A 13,658-nucleotide genomic window follows, 5' to 3' on the forward strand; every position below is an offset into this window, starting at 1 on the left:
TTTTTTTTTAATGTTTTTATTTATTTCTAGGAGAGAGAGAGAGAGAGAGACAGCGTGAGCAGGGGAGGGTCAGAGAGAGATGGAGTCACAGACTGAAACAGGCTCCAGGCTTTGAGCTGGCAGTCAGCACAGAGCCCGACGCGGGGCTCGAACCCACGAACCGCGAGATCATGACCTAAGCGAAAGTCGGACGCTTAACTGACTAAGCCACCCAGGCGCCCCTATAATTTTAAATTCAGAGGGTCCTCTGAGTGACTCATTTGGTTGAGTGTCTGACTTCAGCTCAGGTCATGATCTCATGGTTTAGTTCCTGAGTTCAAGCCCTGCGTTAGGCTCTGTGCTGACAGCCCAGAGCCTGGAGCTGCTTTGGATTCTGTGTCTCCCTCTCTCTCTGCCCATCCCCCACACATGCTCTGTCTCTCAAAAATAAGTAAATGTTAAAAAAAATTTTTTTAATTTTAAATTCAGAATAGCCTTATTTTTACATGATTCTAATATCCCTAGATGTTGGATTTCAATTTACATAATATGCTAACTATTCAGCACAGATGGAGCAAATTACAGTAGATCCCAAGTTTAATCTCTCTTCACTTAAATTTCAAGTTAGTAGTGATGATAAACACTTTTGTTTTACATAGTTCTTTTCTGAATATAAAATGGTATTGATTAAGTGTAGAAATTAGAGGAACAGAGAGAAATATAAAGAAGTTGGTGAGAGTCACTCATACTCCAACCGCTGAATTGCTCTTGGCACCTTGAGACATAGTCTCCAGTAGTTGGTGGTATATATGTGCATGTAGTTGTCTTCTGCTGGTTACCCATAGTATAATTTGGATTATGTATGTTGTTCAGTTATATGTGTTGGGTACCTATTGGCTGGCTCTGGGCTCTGGAGGTGCAGCCAGGAACAGGCCAGGCCAAGACCCCTTCTCAGGAAGCTAGCATTTGATGAGGAGGGGCAGACAACACACCATCAAATCTCTCGTCATAGATGGTAGTATGTGATGAAGACAAAACAGGCTCTAGGGAGATAGACAGTGGTGGAAGTGGCTTCTTAGATAAAGTTGTTGCCTGAAAATTTTGGTTTGTGTAAATATTTAACCAGGGATGTGAACACTGGCATCCTAAAATGTATTTACACAGTGTTCAGTCACTGATTTTAGTTCAGCTTCTCAAATGACTTGTTAGCATATTTTGGGTGTGAAAAGGAAGTGCCAGTCTTTATCAGCCTGCTATGTGATGAGAGCTGGACACCATCAGTGGTGGCAGCAAGAGCCATTGTGGCTGTGGTCTGGGCTTCCTGAGGTCACAGTCCAGAGCCTGCGTCCAGTGGTTAGTGTACACCCTCCTGGCACTGTACCTGGTGAGCACCTGTACCTTGTAGGTGATAGCACTGAATGCCTTCTGTGGGTTCAATTAACTAAGACAAGCCTGTTTTCAGTAACTAAGTTTCCACATTTGTGTATTTGAAAAGAAACTTAATTTTTCAGATACTGGAAGATTTGGTTTATGAACTGATTGTAAAACAGTTGAAGCAGCATCAGAATACGATGGAGGACAAATTTATCGTGTGCTTGAACAAAGCTGTGAAGAACTTCCCTCCGCTTGCCAATAGGTAGGATATTAGTCCTGGTAGACGTCCTGTTGTAGGGGAGGATCCAGGACTGCCCCTCACTCATTGGCCGTGTCCACTGGTTAGGTTCATGAACACTGTATTCTTTCTGCTGCCGAAATTTCATGGAGTGATGAAGACCCTGTGTCTGGAGGTGGTGCTGTGTTGTGCGGAGGAAATAACAGATCTCTACTTACAGTTAAAGAGCAAGGATTTCATTCAACTCATGAGACGTAGGTGAGTGTAAAGCCAGCCTTGTGTTCTCAGATGCAGCTGGCTTATAAAATTTTGGTTTGTTCAACTGTCTTCTTCAACTCAGAAAGAACTTGTAGGTTTTCATAAAATATGTATTAGTTACATACACGACTGTGTATGTGTGTACATCTCAAGATAGATAAAATAAACTTAAAATATGCTATTTGTTACATTTTAATCAGAATTAAAAGTGATGGGGCCTGACCCTCCTGCCTTCTCTAACCTGGCACCTTGGGGAAGCCACGTCTCAAGTGTTAACTAAGGCTCTTTTCAAATTTAAAATGCATGGTTTTGAGTGTACCATTTTTTTTCCAGCTAGGAGGCTTCCATTATTGGTTAAAATTGTTTATTTTCAAAATCACATTATACTATTAATTTTTTTAAAGTTTATTCATCCATTTTGAGAGAATAAGGGAAAGGTAGAGAGGGAGAGAGAGAATCCCAGGCAAGTTCTGGACTGTCAGCGCAGAGCCTGATGTGGGGCTCTGTGGGGCTTGAACCCACGAACTTGAGATCAGGACCTGAGCCAAAATCAAGAGTTGGACGCTCAACCGACTGAGCCACGCAGGCACCCCACATTATACTATTAAAATAAGTACTAAAAGAGATGCTGTTACTGACTTACAATATTTTTATTTCTCTGCACTGTTTTCCAGTCTTGCCTGTGTACGTAATTTTTTACATAGGGATAAATTATTGATAAATGTATCATGTGCCAGTAACAATATATGTTATGGCATTGTTGTATCCTTCCTTAGACATTTACTGATTTTCGACTGCATGTAAAGCATTAAGCTGGGTGCTATAAGGAGGAAAAGATACATAAAATTAGGAAATAGACATGCATCTTACTAGGAGCTCAGACTACCCTTAACTCGTTGTATGACCTGCCAGGTGGCCTGACTAGAACTTGAAATCGTTGTTTTAAAATCATGAAATTCTTTAGATCTAGTTTATTTTGTTTGACATTTCCGGGTTTTTAAAAAATGAACTTTTATTTTGGAATGACTTAATATTTACAGAAAAGTTAAAGACAACACACAAGATTCCCACATACCCTTAACACACTTTTTCCATGTCACATAATTGATATATTTGCCAAAACTAAGAAATTAACATTAGTACATTACAGTTTACTAAACCAGACTTTATTTGGATTTTATCAATTTTCCCACTAATGTCCTTTTTCTATTCTAGAATCCAGTCCAAGACACCACATTGAAGTAATCTGTTTATTTTTAGTACTCTAGCTCATGATAAGTTTCTAGGATGTAATTTATTTTTTTTGTAACAAATGTTGAAAAACAGAACAGCACAAAATAGAAAAAGTTACCTGTCATTTCTGAAAGTATAATAAAAATTGTTAAATTTGTGTGTTTTTAAAACCCTCTCTTACTGTAGAGATGATGAAAGACAGAAAGTGTGTTTGGACATAATTTATAAGATGATGGCAAAATTGAAACCAGTAGAACTCCGAGAACTTCTGGATCCTGTGGTAGAATTCATTTCTCATCCTTCTCCAGTGTGTAGGGAACAGATGTATAATATTCTTATGTGGGTTCATGACAATTACCGGTAAGCTCTACATTAACATTTTATGTTATTTTTTCTAGGGAGCATTTGGGTGCCTGTAGCAATCTGGAGAAGATTATAATAAATAACAAAACATTCAAACATTTTGAAACATGATTACTAATTAAAACAAGTTTATCTTAGTATATGGACATGTATCCTTATTTTAATTCATTTCATGTATTTGTGGGAAATATTCAGAGTGTGCAGTTGTTGGTTGAGTTCATAGTGTAATTTGTTTTTATAGTTTTCCCTTTAAGACCTGAGAAAATTAAGGAAATGAACTCTGTGAGATGTCTTCATCCCACGGACTGCCACCACACCACTTCCTGTGGGGTTCGGGCCCATCCTGGGACCTCTCAGCATTCCTAGGGAAACTCTGCAGCCCCCCCTCCCTTGGCCCACCCACTCTGCCCATGCGTGTGAGCCCTGTCACACTGCACGGGGGGTGATGACAGTCACTTGGATGGGCCTTCAGAAGCACCAGAGGAAGGTTCAGGGTACATCTGTATTAGGGTGGGTTCTGCTGTGACTTGGGAAGTTAAAGTTCCATGGGAAAAGTCACATTCTTTTACTTTAATCTGGATGGGGTTGAACAAAAGTGATAGAAGACAATATCAGTGTTTTGTCATTTTGTTATTTTTCTCAGAGATCCAGAAAGTCAAGCTGATGAGAACTCCCGGGAAATATTTAAGTTGGCAAAAGATGTGTTGATTCAAGGGTTGATCGATGAGAACGTTGGGCTTCAGTATGTACTCCTTGAATAATAAGGCCAAGACAAATAAATTTAGGGATATTTCTTTCTAGACTAGCATTGAGTATTTGTCAGCGGTTTTAGAATTATATTTATAGTATTAGCATTTTCTCTGCTTTCTGCATTCATAATGTTTAATGAAAATGTATTAATGTTCTAATCACATTAAGACTTAAAAATTCTGACAAGAGATTTTGATAAAAAATTCTTGAGAAAGTGTGGATAAAGCTCTCTGCTCATGCAGTGAATTAAAGTGCTTCAAAGTAAAAAAATCCGTAATGACGATTTTTATGTTTCTCATTTAACTCAAATAGTTGAGATCACACTATCCATATTAATATTGAAAGAAATGTTTGAAACTCTAGAAGTAGGAGGAAACTATAATCATTGTATAGAGAAATATAAGTGATGATTGTTTTCCTCTAAAATGTCTACTGTAAGTTTTATGAATGTTTTATCAATTACTGGTTATAAAAGAAGGGGCATAAACTTTTTTTTTTTTTTTCTCCTAGGAGAAAGAGAGAGAGAGACAGCATGAGCAGGGGAGGGTCAGAGAGAGAGGGAGTCACAGACTGAAACAGGCTCCAGGCTCTGAGCAGGCAGTCAACACAGAGCCCGACGAGGGGCACAAACCCACGAACCGAGAAATCATGACCTAAGCGAAAGTCGGACGCTTAACCGACTAAACCACCCAGGCGCCCCAGGGCATAAACTTTTTGTATGATTCTATATATCAGTTAATTTTCCATTCTGCCACAATCCTAAACTCATTTTTGCTTTTCAAATTGCATTTGGATTTCACAAGCATTCATAAATTTTAAAGCCTAACCCGACTTTTACCTAGTTTAAGTTTTGAATATTTTATGGCACTAATTTTTGGAGTGAATTGTTTTAGCAAGGCAGTGAAGGTTTTTATATAATTTCTTAAGGTGTTTTCTCAGCTTCAAAATAGTTAATATTATATACTCGTCATTGAAAACGTCCCGGATAATAGAGATGAGAATAAAATCATCCAGTTTTTCACCTCTTGTTAAATATGCTGAAGTTTTGGAATATTCCCTTCCTTTAGTGCATATTATTGTTCACAACTCATATTATACTCTTGATACAATTTTGAATGTGGTTTTCCTCATGTTAAAGTTTATAGAGATGAAAAACTGTCTTCTCCACATGACATCATGTGTAGGGCATTCTTTCTCATTACCAATATCTGAGAAATCTCTTCTCTCCGCTTTTCAGATTAATTATTCGAAATTTCTGGAGCCATGAAACTAGATTACCTTCAAATACCTTGGACCGATTATTGGCACTAAATTCCTTATATTCTCCAAAGATAGAAGTGCACTTTTTAAGTTTGGCAACAGATTTTCTGCTTGAAATGACCAGCATGAGCCCTGATTATTCAAACCCTGTGTTTGAGCATCCTCTGTCAGAATGTGAATTTCAGGTGAAGTACTTATCTCTATAATAATAAATATTATAAGCTTTTCCTATCTGTTAGTCAGCAAACATTTTCCAATAAACTGGCTATCTTTCTTTTATTGACATACACTGACCTATTAGTTTCAGGGGTACAACATACTGAATTAATATTGGTGTGTACTTTGGAGTGATCACCACAATAAGCTGGCTGCATCCATCACCATGGAATTACAGATTTTGTTTCCTTGTGATGAAAACTTCTAACATCCTCTCTTTTAGCAACTTTCAAATATACAATACATTGTTGTTATTATTAATTACATTATTATAACTGCACCTTGTATCCCCATGACTTGTTTTTTAACTGGAAGTCTGTACCTTTTGGCTCCCTTCCCCCATGTCCCCTTCCCCCATCGCCTGTCTCTGGCAGTCCCCAGTCTGTTCTCTATATGTATCAGTTCAGGCTTTTTGTTCTGTTGTTGTTGGTTTTTGGATTCCACATGTACGTGAGATTCATGTGGTATTCATCTTTTTTTGTCTGATGTATTTTACTTCATTAATGCCCTCAGGGTCCATCCATGTGTCACAGATAGCAAAATTTCTTTCCTTTTTATGGCTCAATAATATTCCGTCATAAGGCTCAATAGTATTCCGTCATGCGTGTGTGTGTGTGTGTGTGTGTGTACATACACACACATATATGTACACAAACATACACGTCACATCTTTATCCATTCATCCATTGATGGACCACAAAGTTTGCTTCCATGTCTTGTTTATTACTAAGAATGCTGCAGCGCACAAAGAGATGTGTATATCTTTTCAAGTTAGTGTTTTGTTTTCTTTTGATAAATACCCAGGAGTAGAACAGTTGGATCATGGTATTTCTATTTTTAATTTTTTGAGGACTTCTGTACTGTTTTCCATAGTGGTTGCACCAATTTACATCCCTACCAGCAGTGATGAGGAGTCCCTCTTCTCCACACCCTTGCCAATACTTGTTATCCCCTGTGTTTTTGGTTGTAGCCATCCTGACAGATGTGAGATGATGACTCATTGGGTTTTGATTTGTGTCTCCCTGGTGATTAGTGATACTGGACTTCATAGTTTACTTGGAATACTACTTAGTTTACTTGGAACACTTTACTTGGAATACTACTTGGTTTACTTGGAATGTTTATGAAAGGACACATTCCTTTCTGAAACACTTCTATTTGCTTCAGCCTCCTCTGCTCACACTGTCTTCACATGCTCACACTTGTCCCCCTTTCAGCATCCACTTAGATTTTCCTTTCTCCATAAGGCCATCCTCCTTCCCCTTCAGTCCCCTCAAATGTTCGGTAGATGCCAATTTCGCGCTTTCTTCAGGTGCCTTAACAACGTAGTAACAGTTGTTGCCACTTTGTGTCTGCCGAGCCGGGCAGCGAAGCCTGACTCTTCAGCTTGTTGCAGCCATGGTGCCATTACTGAGCGTGGCATTAAGCCATTTAATGCAGAATGTAAAGGAGGAGAAAAATGCTTTTCCTCCCCCAGTACTAATTAGTATATTCTAATTGACAAATAATTTAGTTAAAATTTTTAAATTTGAAAAGGTTCTTCTTCAGCTGTTCCCACACAGATACATGAAATTATAGTACCTATCTGCTGATCGCACCATTGGCTTTTAAATAAAGTTATCTCAGTGTTGCTAAAGAAGGAGGATTATTTCATCTGCAACTCTCTTCCATGCAGGAATACACCATTGATTCTGACTGGCGTTTCCGGAGCACTGTTCTCACTCCGATGTTTATTGAGACTCAGGCCACCCAAAGTGCTCTCCAGACCCGGACCCAGGAGGGATCCCTCCCAGTTCAAGGAGTGATGGCTAAGCAGATACGGGCCACCCAGCAGCAGTATGACTTCACACCTACACAAACCGCAGGTAACTGTCATCCTGAACACCTGCCTGCTTTGCTTCGGGCAGTGTAATCTGTGGAAGCAGCCTTCACTGTAGGAACCGTGACCGTTGGAGAAGTGAAGCAGTAAGAGCACAGAGAAGCCAGGTCAGTCCAAGGAGGAAAGGACTGACGTTCCTAGAAGTGTCAAATTCTTAGAGTTAGAAAGTAGAAGGGGCCCTCTAGGGCCTGGGAGAGAGGCAATAGGGAGCTAGTGTTTAAAGAATATGGAGTTTTAGGGCCTCTGGGTGGCTCAGTCAGTTGAGTGTCCAGCCCTTGATTTTGGCTGAGGTTCATGGTTGTGAGATCGAGCCCCGTGTCGGCCTCCACGCTGAGCATGGGGCATGCTTACAACTCTCTCCCTCTCCTCTGTATTTCCCTCATGCGGGCTAGTGAGTGCGCACATGTGCATGCATGCCTCCCCCTTTCTCGCGCTCTCTCTCAAAAAAAAAAAAAAAAGGATATAAAGTTTCTGTTTGAGAAGGTGGAAATGCTCTGGAGGTAAATTGTGGAGACGGTTGCCAGACTGTGAATATACTTGATGCCATAGAACTGTACACTTAAAAATGGTTAAAATAGTTAATTTGGTGTTCTCTAAATTTTACCCCAATAAAAACAGTTGAAAAAGATTAGTTTTGACTGGAAAAAAAGCTACAGTACATTTATGGTTTGTTTTGGTTTTGTCCAGAAGAGTCTGCTTAATGCAACAAATTTAAAATCCTTTATCTCAAAAGCAAAGTACTGAGGAGCTAAACCAAAATCATTTACTATGTTCATAGTTAGTAAACTTTTCTTTTTTAGATTGTTTACCTGTTTCCTTTGATCAGCAAAGTACAAGTTATAGAGTAAAATACCTAAATCATTTAATATAAACATTTTGAACATTTTTCCTTTATATAAATTTTTTCATGTTCTGTTAGTTCTAGAAGTAGGATTGATTTGAATAATTACCATGGATATTTTATGATGCTGGTATCAGAAGTCATGGATCTTAGTACCAGTAAGTACTTAGTACTTAGTAACAGGTGAAAAATTTACTGCTTGAAGGAGCGGGTGGGGTATTTTCCTGCTTCACAGATGAGGGCACTGAGGCTCAGACACCTGAGCTGCCTCATCGTCACCAGTGAACAGATAGAACTTCTGCCCAGTGTCCCTACTCTGACGTGCTATCTCCCTGGAGGAGCTGTCCGGGTCGCTAGAGGGTGAGCATGTGGAGGCTCCAGGTGTCGTCCCCAGGATGATGCACCCTGGTGTCATGCAGTGCGGCTGGTGGCTGGCACTGCTCCAGGTGCGGCGCCAGTGCGGTCTGGGCACACAGTGACATGCTCCGGCCATCCTGTTTGCAGATGGCAGAAGCTCCTTTAATTGGCTGACCGGGAGCAGTATTGACCCGCTGATGGATTATACAGTCTCTTCCTCGGATTCCTCATCTTCCTACTTGCTGTTTGCCCACAAGAAGAGTGAGAGGTCACAGAGATCACCCTTGAAGTTTGTGGGGCCAGATTTTGGGAAAAAAAGGCTGGGCCTTCCAGGGGATGAGGTGGATAACAAGACAAAAGGTAAAGTAAGCTTGATGAAATGTATGTTAAATAATTTAATGTGGAGACTTAGGTAAAGAAAGTACATTTCTGACTGCATTCACATTTCCTTGTGACCTGTAAATAAAACCATTAAAATTTAATTCAGAGGTGATCTGGCTGGCTCACTGAGTAGAGCTTGTGACTCTTAATAATGGTGTTGTGAGTTTGAGCCTCACGTTGGATGTGGAGTTTACTTAAAAAAATAATAAAAGTAATAATAAAATTTAATTCAATATATGTTGGGGCATTTGCCATGTGAGGAATATTTGAAGTTCATAAAGTATGGTGGGGGCACCTGGATGGCTCAGTCGGTAAAGTATCAGACTCTTGATCTCACTGTTGTGAGATCGAACCCTACTTCGGGCTCTGCACAGACAGTAAGGAGATTGCTTGGGATTCTGTTTCTCCCTCTCTTTTGCTGCCCCTCCCCTGCTCACACACTCTCTCAAAATAAATAAATAAACTTAAGGAAATTTTTAAAAGTGGTGAATAATCCTTGTTGTGATACTATTTATTATCATTGAAACTTAAAAATTTGAAATTGTAACCTAATTAAATATCATCATTTTCAACCAAATTTTGTTTAATTTTTCATTTCAGTTTCTTTTAATTATTTGTATTAGAGTAAGACATGTATGTAGTTTATAAAGAGTCAAACCCTTTTCCAAAGCTTGTTAGAAGAAATAGTAACCCATTTACTCCTGAAATCATTATTGTGCTATGTGCTAACTAACTTGGATGGAAATTTTAAAATAAGTTAATAAATTAATTAAAAAAGAAGAAGAAATAGTAACCCTCCATACCCATTTCCCCAATTCCAGACACAACCACTTACATCCATCCATGTCTCCAAACGGTACTGGTATATTACCACCCTGCCTCTTTTTCCCTTCCAGTATTAGTCATTCTTTTCTAGCTTGCAGTATGGACATTGAGGATTTGGCCCCAGCTTGTCCTTTACCCCCACCCACCACACACATACTCACAATGACTCCTGTGCTTTCATCCTCCAGCCTTATGTCTTAGTCTTGATTTCTTCAGTCCTCTTCCTCTTATTTTGACTACATAAATATTTATTTGTGTTCAAGCCATAGTGGTACTGTGATTATTTTTCCTTTCTCGTACAAAATTTTTTCTGGGCATTAATAATTATCTTAGCTTAAATTTCTACATATTTATCACTTGATTCCCTCTGAGTTATCTTTTATGTGTCCCAACATATAAATGTTTTATCTTAAAAAAAAAATCTTTCTTGCTGCTTTTGAGGCCCCCTGTTCAGCTGCTTGCTCTTGGAGTCTGTTCAGCCATGGTCTGAAGACTGCCTCCTCATCCTGAGGGTCTCTTCATGTCTCCTGGATCTGTCTCTTCTTCGTTGGTTTGTTCCTTCTTTTTGGTGGATCACCACCTCAAGTAGCTTTCTGAGAAAAAAGGGTCATGTTTCATAAGCTTTTAGGTTTTCTTTTTTAAGTTTACTTATTTATTTTGAGACAGACAGATCTGGATAGCAGACCTTCTGGATTATCCTGGAGAGAGTGTGAGCAGGGCAGGGACAAGAGAGAGGGAGGACTCCGTGCTGTCAGCACAGAGCCTGACATGGGGCTTGCACTCACTAAACTATGAGACCATGACCTGAGCCGAAGTCAAGAGTCAGACGCTCAACCAGGTGCCCCAGTAAGCTGATTTTGATGCCGTGATGCCAGACGCTGCTTTTGATCACACTCCCACCTGCTGGGTAATTTAGCCATAGAATTCTGAGTGTGAACGTTTAAACAGGATTTCCTACTCCCCAGAGCTGAGTTGGGAAACCTGGAGGCCTTCTTTGTGTTGATGCTTTTTAAGAATTGTATCTTTCCTCTGCACGAGATCTTAGAATCCTCTGTTTTAAATCAGTTTTAGGAAATTTCACAAAAGTGTCGCATGCAGGTCTGTTTCAGTCCATTTTTCTGGGCACAAGGAGGGCCTTTTCACATTGCTAACTCGTTTTCCAGTCTTGGAATATTTTTTTCTTGGATAATTTTGTTGATGATTTCCTCATCCCAGTTTTTATATTTGGAATCCTGTTGCTTGGATAGCAGACCTTCTGGATTATCCTGGTAATTTTCTCATTTTTTCCGTTTTGTTTTGTTTTCTGGGAAATCATTTCAACCTTACTTTATAATTCTTGCTTTTAAGTTTCCATGAGCTTTTTATGTTCCCTGAATGCCCTTCCAGTCCTTGATCCATGGTTGCAATTTCTACCCTTGTCTTTTTGATAAATGATAATTTTTTGAAAAAAAAATTTTCCCAGATAGTCTGCTTTCAACAGTTGCTCTTTCCCTATTGTTTATTTTCATTTCTATCTTTCATGTTTGAAGCTTTCCTCAGAGTGTCTGGTGACTTGGCTTTCTGCTTGTACTCCCAGCAGGAGCACTAAGAAGGCATTTGGAATAGCTGCACATTGGGAGTGTGGAGGTCAGCCTAGACCAAGACATGGAAGCTCCTGATGTGTTGATATTCTGGTCTGTGCTGTTGTGCTAGTGGATTCCCCAGAGGCAAAGTATCCACTCTGTTGCCGGCCGGCTTCAGGCCAGGGTGCCAGCACTCTTGGAGGCCATGCAGGAGGAGGCAGCTGCAGGTTCCGGAAGCCTGTGGCTGCTGGTGGGGTAACTGCTCTGCCTGCAGCCATGCTGCCCATGCACCCATGAGCCCTGTGTCCTCGCCCAGGCCATCCATCTGCAGAGTGGGGGAGCATTGCTTTCTGACCACACCTCCTGCTGCGGCCTCACTTTCTTTCCTTCCCCTGCAGGTGCCAGGTACTGCTAGGCCCTGAGCCCTCCAGGTCTTCTCCACTGTCATTGCTTTGTCCCCCATTCTCTGCATGGTGGCAGTGGGCTCAGGCTGCGTTAGTTACAACTTTCTATTCTCTAGCTTCCAAAGCTGGTTAGTGGTCTCCTGTGCTGCTCTCTGTCACTAAAACAAACAAAACAGAACAGGTAGATGAAAGTAAAAAATGGAGATAAGCAAACAATTTCCACTTTTATTTAGGAGATTCTAGAAAGGAGATAAAGCCAACTGCGAATTGGCCATCTGTAACAAACCTGTTTTATATTCTTCAGGTACAGACAATTGGGCAGAAATATTAAGATTACGCAGGCGATTTTTAAAGGACCAGGAAAAGCTCAGCTTGATTTATGCCAGAAAAGGTGTTGCTGAACAAAAACGAGAGAAGGTTTGTATCTGTTTTGAGACTTTGATTGGTCAGAAATATTTGCTTTATATCAAAGGATATATACTAGGGAAATAAGCTTCCCATCAGATATTTGTTCCGAAACAAAATCACAGAAGCAGCCACTATATGAATTAAAGTTACTTCTGAACCAGAGATGAGTCCTCTAACGCAGATGTAAAGGACAGCCATGACTCACTGATGAAGTGGGAATCTTGGAATGGGAGCGTGTGGGTAGTCCCATAAGTCTGCATGTGGTGTGTAGTTCACGGGCACTGCCAGGACCTCATCCCTGCCCCTTACTGACCTTGGGCTCTCAATGCAGCTTGGCTTTTGCTCTTCTCTGTGTATAGGCTGGCTTTCTCCATGTGGTAGAAACACAGCCTCCAATCATTCCTGAGTCATCTTACAGCATTAGCCTCTGGGAGGGATTGACCAGAGCCTGACCCACCTCGGGTCTGGGGCTGCTGTGGTGACAGGCGTGAGGCCACATTACAACCAGCCACTTTCATGGGGGAGCCTGGATGAGAGGGAATGGTGAGCCCAGAGAAAGGGCTGGGCAGGTTCAGTATCTGCTGAAAGCAGTGACTTGAGAGGACCTTGTGTGGCATGAATTAAACATTTCTCAAAATGTGAAAATAATAAAAGATTTGTTTAGCCATAGCTTCAGTATTACTTATAAATCAGTAATTATGACAAAATTACTTATAAATTGGTAATTATGACAAAATTTTTAAGAAAGATAAGATTATGAGTTAGAAACTGGCTTTGTATTAATTCAGTTTAAATCCTCAACCACTTAATTAACTTTCAAATCTGAGTATGAAGTGGCTGAATGGTTCCAAATAGTGTCTGTGGTAAGAAAATATACTTTTCATCTTTCTCCTGTCTCTGTAAGTACAACTGTTCTCTTGAAGAAGAGTTTTCAAAGAATCAGTGCCCCAGGGTCATCCCACACTCCTCCTCACCTAATTAAACCTGAAACCTTGCTGGGCTTGCCTGCAGGAAATAAGAAGCAGACCTTGAGCAGAAGGAAGATAAAACCAGGATTGTTGGATAGAAATCACAGGGAGATATTTTGGTCTGATATAAAGGAAATCCTTTTAATAATAAATGTGGAATGGCCTGTTGTGTGGGGCCGTGCATTCCCTCTGGCACGGGTGCTCTCATCTGAAGTGGCTGACCTGTCAGGAAGAATGCATGGTGGTAATCAGGCGTCTGAAGGCCGTGCACTGTATTTGTTGGGAGCATCATGCTCAGTGTCAGGCACTACTCTGAATGCTAGTGGCACAGAGGTGAATATAAGGTAAGCACTCGTGGGGCT

General features: G+C 40.4%; 1 protein-coding gene across 1 annotated transcript in view; it reads left to right on the plus strand.

The window, feature by feature from the left end:
• PRKDC (protein kinase, DNA-activated, catalytic subunit) overlaps positions 1 to 13,658 on the plus strand; it is a 191,052-nt gene that overhangs the window by 118,593 nt on the left and 58,801 nt on the right. Inside the window, exons 53-60 of the mRNA XM_039223651.1 lie at positions 1,491 to 1,615; positions 1,700 to 1,849; positions 3,269 to 3,442; positions 4,089 to 4,187; positions 5,433 to 5,640; positions 7,347 to 7,536; positions 8,896 to 9,108; positions 12,225 to 12,337. Of these exons, the coding sequence (XP_039079582.1) occupies positions 1,491 to 1,615; positions 1,700 to 1,849; positions 3,269 to 3,442; positions 4,089 to 4,187; positions 5,433 to 5,640; positions 7,347 to 7,536; positions 8,896 to 9,108; positions 12,225 to 12,337 (1,272 nt within the window). The remainder of the gene's footprint in view (positions 1 to 1,490; positions 1,616 to 1,699; positions 1,850 to 3,268; positions 3,443 to 4,088; positions 4,188 to 5,432; positions 5,641 to 7,346; positions 7,537 to 8,895; positions 9,109 to 12,224; positions 12,338 to 13,658) is intronic.

Source organism: Hyaena hyaena, unplaced genomic scaffold (genome assembly GCF_003009895.1).
Source record: "Hyaena hyaena isolate Hyena2069 unplaced genomic scaffold, ASM300989v1 scaffold_1428, whole genome shotgun sequence".
NCBI classification, from domain to species: Eukaryota; Metazoa; Chordata; class Mammalia; order Carnivora; family Hyaenidae; genus Hyaena; species Hyaena hyaena.